This window comes from Cololabis saira, chromosome 9 (genome assembly GCF_033807715.1).
Source record: "Cololabis saira isolate AMF1-May2022 chromosome 9, fColSai1.1, whole genome shotgun sequence".
In the NCBI taxonomy this organism is placed as follows: Eukaryota; Metazoa; Chordata; class Actinopteri; order Beloniformes; family Belonidae; genus Cololabis; species Cololabis saira.
In genome coordinates, this window is record NC_084595.1 from 16,297,545 (window position 1) to 16,310,748 (window position 13,204).

General features: G+C 47.7%; 1 protein-coding gene across 2 annotated transcripts in view; it reads left to right on the forward strand.

Annotated features, from left to right (window-relative positions):
• The first annotated feature begins 5,942 nt into the window (after positions 1-5,942).
• znrf3 (zinc and ring finger 3) overlaps positions 5,943-13,204 on the forward strand; it is an 81,742-nt gene continuing 74,480 nt past the window's right edge. Inside the window, exon 1 of one of the 2 annotated variants that reach the window (XM_061730557.1) lies at positions 5,943-6,571. In XM_061730557.1, coding sequence (XP_061586541.1) covers positions 6,341-6,571 — 231 coding nt within the window. In that variant the 5' untranslated portion in view covers positions 5,943-6,340. The remainder of the gene's footprint in view (positions 6,572-13,204) is intronic. The other variant, XM_061730556.1, reaches the window with a different exon arrangement.

The following is a 13,204-nucleotide window of genomic DNA, read 5'->3' on the forward strand; positions in this document are numbered from 1 at the left end:
GACCCCCTGAAGAATCTGGATGGAGACCTGCCAGTAGTCCTGACCTCAACCCCACTTGTGGGGTCAGCTTGGGCGAGCTGTTCGTGCCAGAGAGACCAACACAACCGCGCTGGCTGGATGAAGGATGGGATCCATCAACACCGCGGTGTGTGACCAGGCTGGTGCGGCTTCGTTTGGTTCATCCACACGAGGCTACTGAGGTTCCTGTTTATTAAATGGATCATTAAGATGGATAATTGTTGTTCAATCATTCAATCCACCAAACAGGAGTCAATGACAAAATAAGTTGTGTGTGTGTGTGTGTATGTATGTATGTATATATATATATATATGTATATGTATGTATTTTTTGTTAAGAAAAAAAAGATTGACCTGCCAGTGAAGTCTGATCTAACACACAGAAGTGCGTTCGTCAGCTTTCTCTTGGTCCAAACAACCAGACAGCTGAGTCCTGTCAGGCCCAGATCGAGGCGGCGTGCTGAGACACCGGAGCGCAGAGAGAAGATTCACAGCTGCTGCTGACTGAATTCTGGCCGTGCCTCGGGAGAAACGCAAGAAAATTAGGTTTATTTTTCTCTTTCAGTTCTGTAACAGCTTTGATATTGGCGTTAAGTGGAAATCACGCTGAGTGTAGCCAAAAAGATGCAAGTGTGGTCGCAATGTTCAAAAGCAGGCATGCACTGAAAACTGGCACCAGACAGCAGATGGCAGAGTTGCAGTGAAAGAGGACTGTGTTCTGTGGTGAGCATCCGGATCACTCGGCGTCCTGATCCCTCCTGTGGTCCGTAATGAGCTGATAATGTAAATGTAATTCAGATTTGTCGCCCAGCCCGGAGGCGTTGCGCCTCCAAAACTCCCATCAGTTATGTGTTTATCCATCTGGAGTCATGTTCCTGCAGTTCATGAGTGTGTGTGGGAGGCTGAGAGTCACACAAGAGTGTCACAAGGCATCTGTGGGACATGTGGTGTGGATCACGATTCATAAAACCAAGTGACGTCTGATGCGATCTGTAAATTATGCTCCTTTTTTTTTTTTTTTTTTTTTGGAGTCCAAACACATGGTGACCATCGGGTTCTTGCTGAGGTGGCGGCGTTCTTGACCTAAGACGCTCTGACAGTTGGTTTCCATGATCCCACGTCCACACAGCCGAGAGCAGGATGAGATGTCTCCTCGGCTTTGCTGTCCTCCGTTTTGGTTGTTTGTTTTAGGTTTTAGGCTTTTAATCACCACGCAGAGCTTGATTTGGGGAGTTTTGTCCCCCAGAGGCCGAAAGGAAAAAGAAAAACAAATAAAATCAGAGCCCTCAAGAGTGGATTCAATCAACTGCATGCAGTATTGATCCATAATATTCAAAAAAGGCCGTCCTTGTGGTTAAAATAAAAGAATGCACTTTAATCCCGAAGCCTGAATACAAACAATGCATTTGCAGTATCATCATCCCCTGAACGGTACCATAAGCTCCTTTCATTATTGGTTCAGTTGCACAAGCGTGTTATAAATAGGCCTGAAAAGATGCATGTTTATCTATTCTTCCAGCGGTCCGACGAGGCAACACAGGGCTTACTTTCAGAGGCACAACGACGTCTCACACGCTGTAGGAGAGGCAGAAGACTCTCTGCAGGAACTGGTCCGCAAAGACGTCTACAATGGAGCCGTTACGACCGGCCGTGGGCCACAGCGGGCGTTTGTTTACAGAACAGCGAGATACGTGAAGATAGACTGATCTCTGTGCGTAAATGCACGATGGAACCTTCTTGCAGCTTTTGCATCAAGGCGCTGCATCCACTTTCTGCAGAAAGTGATTATGTGAAATGACATTAAACAATTAGAGGTTTGTGCAACGCCTCAAATGATCTGCTGGTAGGTTGTTAGGCTTGCCTTGATAAGGGAAGCGGCTTTGAAGCTCAAAGGCAACAGTTAATGGGATGTTCATTTGTGTAAATACTTTAGGTTTCTCGTCAGCACAAGTGAGCTGCTGTCAGTTCAGGAGAAGTGAAAAGGTCCACGACACAAGCAAAACCTCCATTCAAGTATCTCAGAGAAGACAAAGTGGGTCTTTTGTTTTGCTTCTTTCAATCATCAACTCAATCTATTGAGGTCTTAAATAAATATTTTGATCCAAATACCAAAGACAGGGAACAAAGTCTCCCTTCACAAGCATTGCTGGAGGCATTTAAAGATAAATAAAATCACATATCTTCATCTATAGTTAGCCGTTTAAATCCTGCCTTAAACCTTCACCGCATGTGTTGTGATTCAGAAAGGCATTATTGCTAATTTTAACATTTCTAAAGTCAGAATTTCTTTTTTTTATTTCTAACCGTTGGGGTTTATAAAGTCACTCCTTCTGGGGGTTTTTTTCCTGCAAATGTGTGAGTTTAATTGTTAATTGTTCTTTTTCGTTTGGTGACTTAGAGTTTACAGTCACAGATTGTGAGTTTTCTTTCGTAAATTTGCAAGTTTATAAAGTCAGATTTTCTGGTTATCTATATATTTTTTTTCCATTTAAAAAGGTTATAGTCACAATGTCAGAGTTTTTCCCCACAATTTGCATGAATTTACAGGTCTATAACACATTCAGAGATTTTTTTCCTGCATATCTATGATTTTAGTTCGACACATCTGCTTAAATCTATACTAAATTTCACTTTGTAATTGACATTCAGCTTCACAAACCTCACCAGTGTAGTAGAGTCCTTTGCCAGAGATCATCTGAAACAATTCAAACTCCTCCATTGGACGGTAGATTTCAAAAACTGGTGCTTTCTTGCCAACCCTCCTAATTTGAGGGACTCAAATATTTCACTATCCTCTCTCAGTTCTTTCCTCTCCAGATTTTCTGAACCACTTCACCATTTTCATCGGGGCAGCTGAACGACTGCACCAGCCGTGGAAAGGCTGCAGTTCGTCATCTGACCACTGGGGTGGCAGATTCCAAAAGCGAGTTAATCTCCACCGACCTTCTTGTTGAAATGTCCAACTTTGTAGCAGAACTAAGAATATTAATGGCCTGATACAACCAACAGTTCTGATCTCTATCGCTAGTTTTGACGGGGGGCGAGAAGTAGCAAAGCAACAAGTTTAGATAAATATATACATAATATACATCTATAAGAGTGTGCTACCAATATTTACCCTGTTGGCCTTCACATACTCACCCAACGTGTGTTCTCACATACATGAAAGCAGCATCCTGGAAAGAAAGTGCGACTCGACTCAACAGTTTGATAACTTTCTACATATTCATGTCCCTTTAATAAAAGTGCACGGTACGCACAAATGCTTTTAACGGTTTTACCACGGACATATGCCGTAATCTGACGTACACAAGCGGTCTCTTTTTTTTTTTGTTTATGCTTTCCCCAGAAGGGACTGGAATCAGCAGTATATTGACTTCTGAGCTGTGAAAAAGGCTCTAACGGAGCAAAGCCACTCGTATCTTAATGAGACTAGGGCCACGTTTACACATAGGGTATTTACAAAAATGGATATTTCCCCCTCTACGTTTTGAAAAATACCATAATTTACATGAACCCGCATGAATACGCTGTTAAGGTGCTATGAGCATGCCAAACCTACAGTGTAATGAGAAGCATAATCCTGGGAAAAAAACATCAACAAATGACACATGACCAAACAAATTGTGAACACAGGTCGCACACATGACGCTGGTGACGTTTCTGTCGCATAATGTTACGTTCTGAAGCCTAAATGTCCGTTTCCCTCTGTTTACAAGCAAACGTGAAAACTGAGTTTTTGCAAATCTCCACTTTGTCCGGAGTTTTCAGGAATGATCGTTTTTGGTGACTTTGAGCTTCGTTTTCGTGTAAACGAACGACCAAAACACATGAAAACACCACCGTTTTTGCTACGTGTAAACGGGGCCTGGAGCTCCTCCAGCAACCCCCCCCAGGGGAAGTCTGCTGGGACCTGGAGTCCCTCGGCCCCAGAGCCTTGCCCAGACATCCACGGGTCCTTCATTTCTGCCCTGCAGAAGTTGTTTTGGATGTGATTTCAGTAGCAACTCTGTGTTTTGACAGATTTGCTGAAAATGAATAAAGGCTGGATTATGGTCCTGTGTTAAATCGACGCCGAGCGTGCGCCGCAAGTTGCGCCGCAATGAGCACCCCACGGCGCACGCCACGCCTGACGCGCACCTCCCAAAAATTGTAACTACGCGTCGAGAGGTCGCAGACCCAACGCAGACCGAGAGCGCTCTTTTCTTCGTGTGTGTGTGATTTTTTTTCGTTTTGGTTTTTTGCACAATAGTTTTCCTTATCTCTTTGATTCACTGTGACTGGAAAAGTCGGATAAACCATTCAGGAAAAGAACGCACCCCCCTAGCGCTCGCAGGTTGGATTGCACCGCGGCGAAACGGAGTGACGCGACGGCGTCACGGCAGCGCCGTGTGCTCTGCGTTGGTGTAACGCAGAACCATAATCCAGGCTTAAAACATAACATATTATTTCAGCATAATTTAAATCAGTCAAGTTGAGATGGTGGGATTGACATGAGGTGTTCAGGGTCTGCTCATCCCGCCCACTTTCAACAGGGTGCAGCAGGACGAAACAAAAGCTTCAAGCACTGCTCAGAGAGCTGAGGGGGACCTCGCGGGGGGTTTGGGGGGGTGTTTGAGTCTTATAGAGTCAATGGTTCAAGTACAAAACACTCTGAATGTGAAGACATGGATTCATTATAACGAATATAAAATAACTATGATTTTGTGTTGGAATCATTGTTTATTATCTTCTTACCAGATAAATCCTCCCCTCATTTAGAAATTGTGAGTATTAAACAGAGCAGCCCCCCCCCCCAGTGGTGTCAATTCAGTGGAAGCTAAGGTATGGCAAGGTTACGAGTCACATTAACTAGAGTATCAATCAACACGCCCAACAAATATTCATCACAGAAGTCTGCTATGTAGCTTATCTGTGTGGTTAAGAAAATTGGAATTTTTTCAAATGCAGTCTCCCTCACTGCAAAAACTCAAAATCTTACAAGGAATATTTGTCTTATTTCTAGTTAAAATGTCTCATTTTTAGTCAAAAAATCTCATTACACTTAAAACAAGATTAATCACCAGAAAAATAACTTGTTATTTGACAATTTTCACCTGATTCAAGTAAATTTTCACTTGAAATAAGTAGAAAAATCTGCCAGTGGGACAAGATTTATCTTCTTATTACAAGCAAAAAAATGTTGTTCCACTGGCAGATTTTTCCACTTATTTTAAGTGAAAATCTACTTGAAATAGGTGAAAATGGTTGTTTTTTGAGTCTTGTCTTAAATGTAATGTAGTGAGATTTTTTTTTACTAAAAATTAGACATTTTAACTAGAAACCTAAGACAAATATTCTTGTTAAGATTTTGAGTTTTTGAAGTGTGTAATAACTAGTGAAATCGATCATGTTGTTCTGATTTGCATTTGTAGTTATTCTATATGTATTAAGTAATAGAATAATCAATACAAATAGACACAGAGTAATTCCATAAATGTATTTAAAAAAACAAACATTTACATTTCCCCCTGAAGCCAAAGTGTGGCGGCTGCCATACCTTGCCATACCCAATTGGTATTGACGCCCCCCCCCCAAAAAAAACCGGCCCTGTCTGAGCCAGTAGGTGAGCAAACATGAACGCGATTGAACAAATTAGCCCGGGTAAATCATGAAGAGTCCTGAAGAGGGTACTGTTTGTTTTAAGGTGGTATGGCGACTAAGCAAACCTGGTTGAAGCCCATGCGGGAGTCGGGGCGTCGAGACGCGGGCGCGGACGCGCGGCGGAAACTTCATCGTCCAGCTCAAGAAACTCAATTAACTCGGAAGTTCGAGCGTAATTTGGAAGTTTTTCCCCCAAAAACAAGAGCGCAGCATTTCAGCGCGCACGGGAGTCCCGCGGTGCCTCCTTAACTGAGTGCTGGCACTTCAGAGAGGGGAGTGCAAAGGAGAGGGTCAGAAAGAGTAGTGGGTGGGGATAGAACCCTTTTGGGAGAGGAAGAAAAGAAAACTAGAAAAAAAAAGAAAAAATCACGTGTTTGGAGATCAAAGGAGACCCGCTTTGTAGAGGAGGAGGAGGAGGAGGAGGGTGAGAAAGAGAGAGAGGGAACAGAGAGAGAGAGAGAGGGATCGAGGGAGGGTTTGAGCCAGTGTAATTGACAAGACTCGCAGTGGTGAAATAAACACGCTTCGGTCCAGGCTCCGCGCTCATTGCACAACCCTGACTCCGTCTGAGGAGACCCGCTCCGGCCCCCCCTCCTCCCCTCCCTCGCCTCCCTCGCCCGCTCGCTTCCATCAATCCGTGAGAAATTATGCCCCGATCGGAGCACGTCCAGCCGGCAAGATGATGGTTTCCCCGCGGGGAGGCTGGGACGGCGCGCCCGCCTCGGTGGTCTCGGCCATCCTGCTGGCGGCCGCGTCTCTCGGGGCCGTGTGCGCCAAGGATACCGCCTTCGTGGAGGTGGTGCTGTTCGAGTCCAGTCCCAACGGAGATTACACCACCTACACCACCGGCTTGCAGGGGCGCTTCTCCAAGGCTGGAGCCACGATCAGCGCGGAGGGGGAGATCGTTCAAGTACGTGCAAAGTGTCTTTTTTTTTTTCTCCCCCGGGTCGCGGGTTGCGGGTCCCCGGTCCCGGAGCCGGAGCCGCCGCCTCCGGCGGCTCCGGGACCGGGGACCGGGGACCCGCGACCCGCGCTGGAATTTCTCCACGTTGCGCTCCTTAAAACTTTGTCCTTTTTCCTTTTTTTCCGTGCGTGTGAGCGAGCGAGAAAGCGAGCGAGAGAGGATGGTACTAAGGCTTGCAAGCGTATGCGGTCACAAGATGGCTCCTATCTTGTGGAATTCATTCACAAGGAAAACATGCTCTTGCAAGTCGTCTGTCTGCAGCGCAGCCCGTGCGCAACTTTCCACGCTGTTGCGCAGAAATGCGCGCTTTTGCACTTGGAACTGCTTTCCTGCATGTATATAAGGTTACCCACCCACCCCTCTCCCCCAGCCTCCCAAAACTTGGTAAACTTTTACTGAGCATGCTTGCAAGTATTTCGCAACAGAGCCACAGGGTTGTTATTTATTTATTTTATTTATTTATTTATCTATTTTTACTCTGTGTTTATCCAGTTTCGGGGAAGAGTTTCAGATATATGATCCCTAATAAGTTGATTCACAAAGGCATGTTTTGGAGATGTTGCACGCCTGCAGCAGACGCAGGGTTTCAGGTCCACATGTTGCTGTTTTACAGCTTTAAACATCAGAAATAAGCTGATTAAAGCCAAATACCCCCGTCCCATCCTTTCCTCAGCCCCCAGCGTGTCAAGTGCATGTGGCTGCAGCTGCCCATGCTTGGATCAATCACCCAGCCCTGAGTCAAAATGTGCAATGTATAATATATGAAGCTTTGCTTCGGTGCCAAGTGTTTATTTTGAAGTTTTATTGGCTAAATCTTTGCTAATCTGCTTGGCGGGGCAGTGGAGAGTTTGTTCTAGTCATGTGCCAATACTTTTAATGATGTCTTTCCCGACCTTTTAACATGTCCTTCCAGGGCCCTGGGATGCAGAGCTATTTTCTTTTTCTTTCATTCATTTTTTTTGTGACTTCAAGCTACTTGTGTAATTCAATTTTTTCATGGCATCTATTCAGGCTTTGAAGTTTGATCTATTTATTTGGAGTCATCTGTGAACCCTAAAGTGCATCTAATGAAATTAATACGGGCAAAGGTTGGCTCTTGGTCAGGGCGGCACATCCGAGGCCTTGTGACATTTCACTTTGAAGTAGTTTAGTTTAAATATTTCATCATAAGCATATGACATCTAAACTTTAACAGCATTAAGGGGCGATGGCGGAGATGCTGTTATTATTTGACCTATAAGCCCCGGAGATGGAAGAGTTGAAGGTGGATGCACATCTGAGGGTCACGGTGCACAGGAGCCTCCCTCCTGATGGTGCACGATTTTAAATGTTACACATCATTTGCACGTTTCTCTCTCAGCTAAGTTTTTCTGATACCTAAAGAAGTACGAGCACCTCCGACCGTCCACCACCGGCCTCGCTGCAGCATCTTCTCACCGGCATGTCTGCTACTTCGCTGTCCTGCAAACAAAGATTCTTAAAACAAAGATGATATGTGGTCACCAAAGGTGGGGGGGCGGTACTCTAATTGAACCCCGCCGTGGTCATTTGGCGCCACTCGGAAACCGCGCAGCTATGTCGTACCTCAGCTTTACATTGAAAAGCCACATCTATTTAGGTCTGCTTTCTGTACAAACATAGCTTCTGACCACTCAGAGGCGGCTCGTGTTTGGGCCGGGCCGTAATGAGGGACGGCTCGTCCAGCGCGGAGCCGGTTCTGAGATGTCCTTCTCCACATAGTCTCCCTAAGAAAGCTAGACCTGACACAGAGGGCTAGGTCTGGGTATCCCTGCTGGGTGTTGCGCCAGAGTTGGGTTTAATACAAGTATTAGAGGTTTTGAGCCTCTGTGACTGTTGCGCTCGTGCACGTTTTCAACCCTGACGTGCACGTTGAGGGAATATGGAGCCGGCCTGAGGTTTGTGGAGCCCTGCAGTCCTCTTCGTGCTGTTTGATCAGAGCCCTGAAGGGTTCGCCTCGTGTGTGTTTAGTAAGTGGCCAGACCTCAGCAGGTATGGGTTCAAATGCAGGGGAAAGGGAGGGGTGGGGGTGTGGGCTTGGCACCATTCCTGAGTAAAGACTCGACCACCATCGCCACTTTGTGTGCTCCCACTTCGCCTTTTTCTAATTCCCTGAAGTTCACACTGCTCCAGTCCGGCCTGAAGAGTGCAGACAGCGGCGCTCGGCGCCGGGGCCAAGAGTAATACATTTAGTTAGTCTACCTCTTGCTCTCTTGTAGAGGGGGGTGGGGGGGGGTGTGAGCATGGGGAAACGGATCAGGCTGCAGCGCCAAACTTCAGGCTTCTGAAGTCGGTCCCCTGATTGGATGCAGCTGAACTCAAAGTGATGGAGGTGGAGGAAGTAAGTCGCTTTGGATAAAGGCGTCTGCTAAATGACAGTAGTAGTAGTAGGAAGTCCTCCTACCTGGACCCGTGACCTGCTGTGTGGACCGACAGGAGAAGCCAGCTCCTTACTCGCAGCCTTTTGGCCAAACTCTTTCCAACCAATGAAAACGCCCCGGCCTAATGAAAGAGAATCAAATTGCTTTCAGTGTCATCATGAGGTGGAGAAAATCCAGTTTTTGAGTCTCATGAGTTTGGAATCAGTTTAATTTAATCTCTCACACACCTCTGGAGCTTTAAGAGTGTTTTCCCGATAGCAGCAGCTGTTCATGCCTGACTTTCCGCAAAGATGGCACAACAACGTTTCTCTGTAAAACATGCCTGCTCTGCTCTGGCCTGGCCAAGGCAGCAGATGCAGGCCGAGTACCGATGACTGCTCGGTGCACTGGTGCACGTTTGTCTTCCACGTCATGGAAGGCGCTGGATCCTTATTTCGAACGGGCTCGATGCGAGGAGATGCGGCATCTGTCACTCATCATCTCCGTCATCGTCCCTCAAATGCCACAAGTCATCCCTCCTGCAGGCGGGATGAGCTGCAGAGCTCTGCGCAGGTTCACATCTGCCTCTGATTTCCAGCGGGCCTGTTGCTGTCGGCATGTGAGCGGGGGGGCGAGGCAGGGACGGGGACGAAGCAGGGACGAGACAGGGACAGGGTAGGGGCGAGACGGGGGTGAGGTAGGGACGAGACAGGGGCGGAGACGGGGCAGGGACAGGGTAGGGGCGAAACGGGGACGAGGTAGGGGTGAGGCATGGACGAGGACGAGGCAGGGATGTGGCGGGAGCGGGTTAGGGACGGGGCAGGGGTGGAGCATGGGGGAGGCCGGGACGAGGCAAGGACGGGGCAGGGATGGGGGTGGGACGGGGCGGGGAAGAGTCGGGGGCAAGGCAGGGACGGGGACGAGGCTGGGACGGGTCAGGGGCACGAGGAGCATCAGATGGAAGTCATAGTGTCGTCGGCCGGAACCGGGGGGGAATAAAGCGTCTTTAGCCTGCTTCCTGTCAGAGGGAGACGCAGAGCATCCTCGAGACCAGCATCACAAAGAGGACGCTGAGGTTTCCCCAACACCCACCTAGGAATGTCTGGTCCGTGCCTGTGAAGTGCAGGGAGACGTTGTGGTGTGGACGCCCCCCCTCCCCGAGTGGATGTGCGGGGGGAAAGTGGTGGTTTCCAGCTAAGACAATAATGTGCTTAAATACTGGAGCTCCTACCTTGCAGTTGGCAGAAGTTGTGTCGCGCTGCATTTAGACTATAATGAGAGCTTTAGTGGTCGAAGGCATCCAGCGCACTTTCTCACCGCAGCCTGGAAACCCCAAGAGGCCATAATGGGCCGGTCCAGACGGTAGGTGCCAGGGACCGGGCCCCTCCCTGCGCCGGAGCAACAGTAGCAGTATACAAACGCTGGTTTAAAAAGGTTAGAAGCTGCTCCCTGCTTTTTTTCCCCCTTTATTGGCTTGGCGGTGGCAGTTGTATTTTAAGTGCTATCGTCTCTCCGACCGCCACCCTGCTCCCCTTTCATGTCCCAGCCAAAGTCATTTCAGGCTGCGTTTCTCCATCTTTTTTGGAGTAAAACAGACTAAACTGTTTTTCCTCTTTCTGTTGCCCAACAACACCCCCCACCCTGCACACAAGCCCCCCCATCCCCACCACCACTTTCACTGTGCTTTTTTTGATGCAGCCCAAATATGTGACGCATCCCAGAGTGTGAAAGTCGGCGTGCACAAACCTCGGTTGTGATTGTCATGGTCTGAGTATGTTGGGTTGTTGTCGTCCTACTCATGATCCGAGGGGGGGGTCAGCTGGAGCCTAACCCAGCTCTCATCGGGTGATGGTCCGGGTTACATCCTGGAGAAGACCCTGGGCTATCGCAGCGCCACATCGTTTAGAAGGAGATGCATGTTTTCTGGAGCGCGGGAGGAAGCTGGAGGATCGAGGCACCAGGAGGACAACTCCACAACGAAGGATACCTGCTGGTATCTAGACCCTAGTCGGGACTTTTGAGGCAAATACTTTTCTTGTGCCACCCCTGCCCATGTCGGGGCTGCAGTGCTGGCCGGTGCACAGGTTCCCCTCTCCGGGTCGCTGCATCACACTCAGGAACCTTTGTTTTAACCTTCTAAAGTGATAAAGAAACCAGATAAATGAAGCAGCCACCACCTTCGCCTGGTGCTTTGCACCACTTTTACTAAAACCTCCCAATCAGCCTCTTTGGATTCGCTGCCTTTTGCAGTTTCTTTCCTGATAATCGGAAGCGTACTTTAATCAGGGGCGCCGCTAGGGATTTTGGGCCCCGTGAAGAGAATCTTCACAGGGCCCCCAACACAGCGGTGACATTTTTTGATGCTATTTTACTTACAATCATGCATTTTAATGGTATTTTTGTCTCATTACTATTTGTGAAAGAACATGTACAGTCGTGGAAGAACTGACAGACCCGGTTGGACTGACCAAAACTAATTAATTAATTAAGTTATTGTTACCAGGACATTGAAAATAAAACACTTGTGATTAATGTTGGTTAATAACTTAGTGACAGTATTTTTTCTGTCTTATCATTTCATGGTCATTAGGGGCCTCTCTGGGCCCCCTCAATCATGGGTCTCCTTCACCTCCTTTTTTGGCGCTCCAGACTGTAACGATAGCAGAGGCTGCAGGCTGTCGCTCTGCTATCTTCAGTTTGAGCTTCTTTGTCTCTGCCAGCTCGAAGCATAGGACATTTTCAGCAGTGTGAGGTTGTTTTAAATATCTGATTAAGCTTTTCATCCCGAGGCTTGTTTGTTTGACCTGAAACGCTTTCTTTTCATTCTGATCTCAGTACCAGTGAACGCATCGTCATGATGCTTTCACGGTGCTCTGTTACTCTGGTGCTCTGTTCTCGCTGTACTTCGATGGGTCTCCTGTACTCGTCTCCTTCAACTTCACACCAGCGCCACTGCAACAAAGTGCAGACTTCCAGTGCTGGCCGAGCTTGGATGCTCCGCACCGTCCTCCCGCCCCGGCCACCCCCAGGGGAACCCCGATTCCCGCCGCCACTCCCTCGATCCCCTATCGGTCCACGTGTCTAAGTTTGTGTACATAACCGTCCTGTGTCTGTCATGTGTGTGAGGCGTCAGATGAGGAAATGTTTACTCAGATTTGCCCTGAGGTTATGAATCCCCCCCCCCCTTTCTTTTCTGATGGCTGTTGGGAATTGCACCATAAGAGATCAGCAGCCTCATCCTTCTTCTCCCTGACCGTCTTCACCCGAGTCACTTTGAAGCTCTTAGAACAAACATCTCTGACAAGTCAAAGATGGGGGGTAAAAGAGCCCTTTGGTGGGTTTTTCAGTGTGTGAATAGCCGCTGGTGTGTCTGGCTGCATTTGATGAAATGGTGCTGAAAGGCCCAGTCCATCCACACGTCCCACATTTTTATGCACTGACACATAGGTCCTGCAAAACAAAGGCTAAGGGGTCGAGGGTTATGAAACGACAATGCTCCCAGTAGCTCATCCAGGCATAGGCATCCTTTGTTGTTGATCAGGAATGTGCTGACTAACTGTGGAGGGCCACAACGCCAGCCTCCCCTTTTGTTGTACTTTTTTTTTTTTTTCCTTTTCTCTTTTTTTTTTTTTTAACCAGAAGACTAGCAAGGTAGCTGCGCGTAGAGTTGATTTCACTCGAGCTTTAGAAGTCTGCGGTTCTCTTCCCCCTTCTCCGCCGCTCTGTAATCTGGCATCTTTCCTCCTGTCAGCCCCTTGCGCGACTGGCGTTTGTTTTCATCAAAGACGAGCTCTTATCAAAGATCTTCCTCGATCGCTCCAAGTTCAAGAACACTGGGTTCAAAGTTCCGTCTTTTGTGCACATCATTACATAATGATCAGCCGTATGTATCTAAAAGAACACAAAAAACAATGTTGCTGTTGATGCAGGAAGATCCTACCCTCTCCAGATTTAGTGCACATGATCGTCCTCGGCCCCAGGATATGAATGTCAAAAATCCTGGACTTTTTTTTTGTTTCCTTTCATGGATCCCGACGGCGAGGATCCTTTTTTTTTTTTATTTTTTATTTTATGGGGGTTTCAGACCGGGATAAATTGATTTCCGGTGCAGGCTCCTAAGCACTACGCTTCCTGCCAAACTGGGGCCAAACTGCTCTTACCTGCTTCTGGAGCCTCCATTTGTGCACGCAGGACGGAGTAG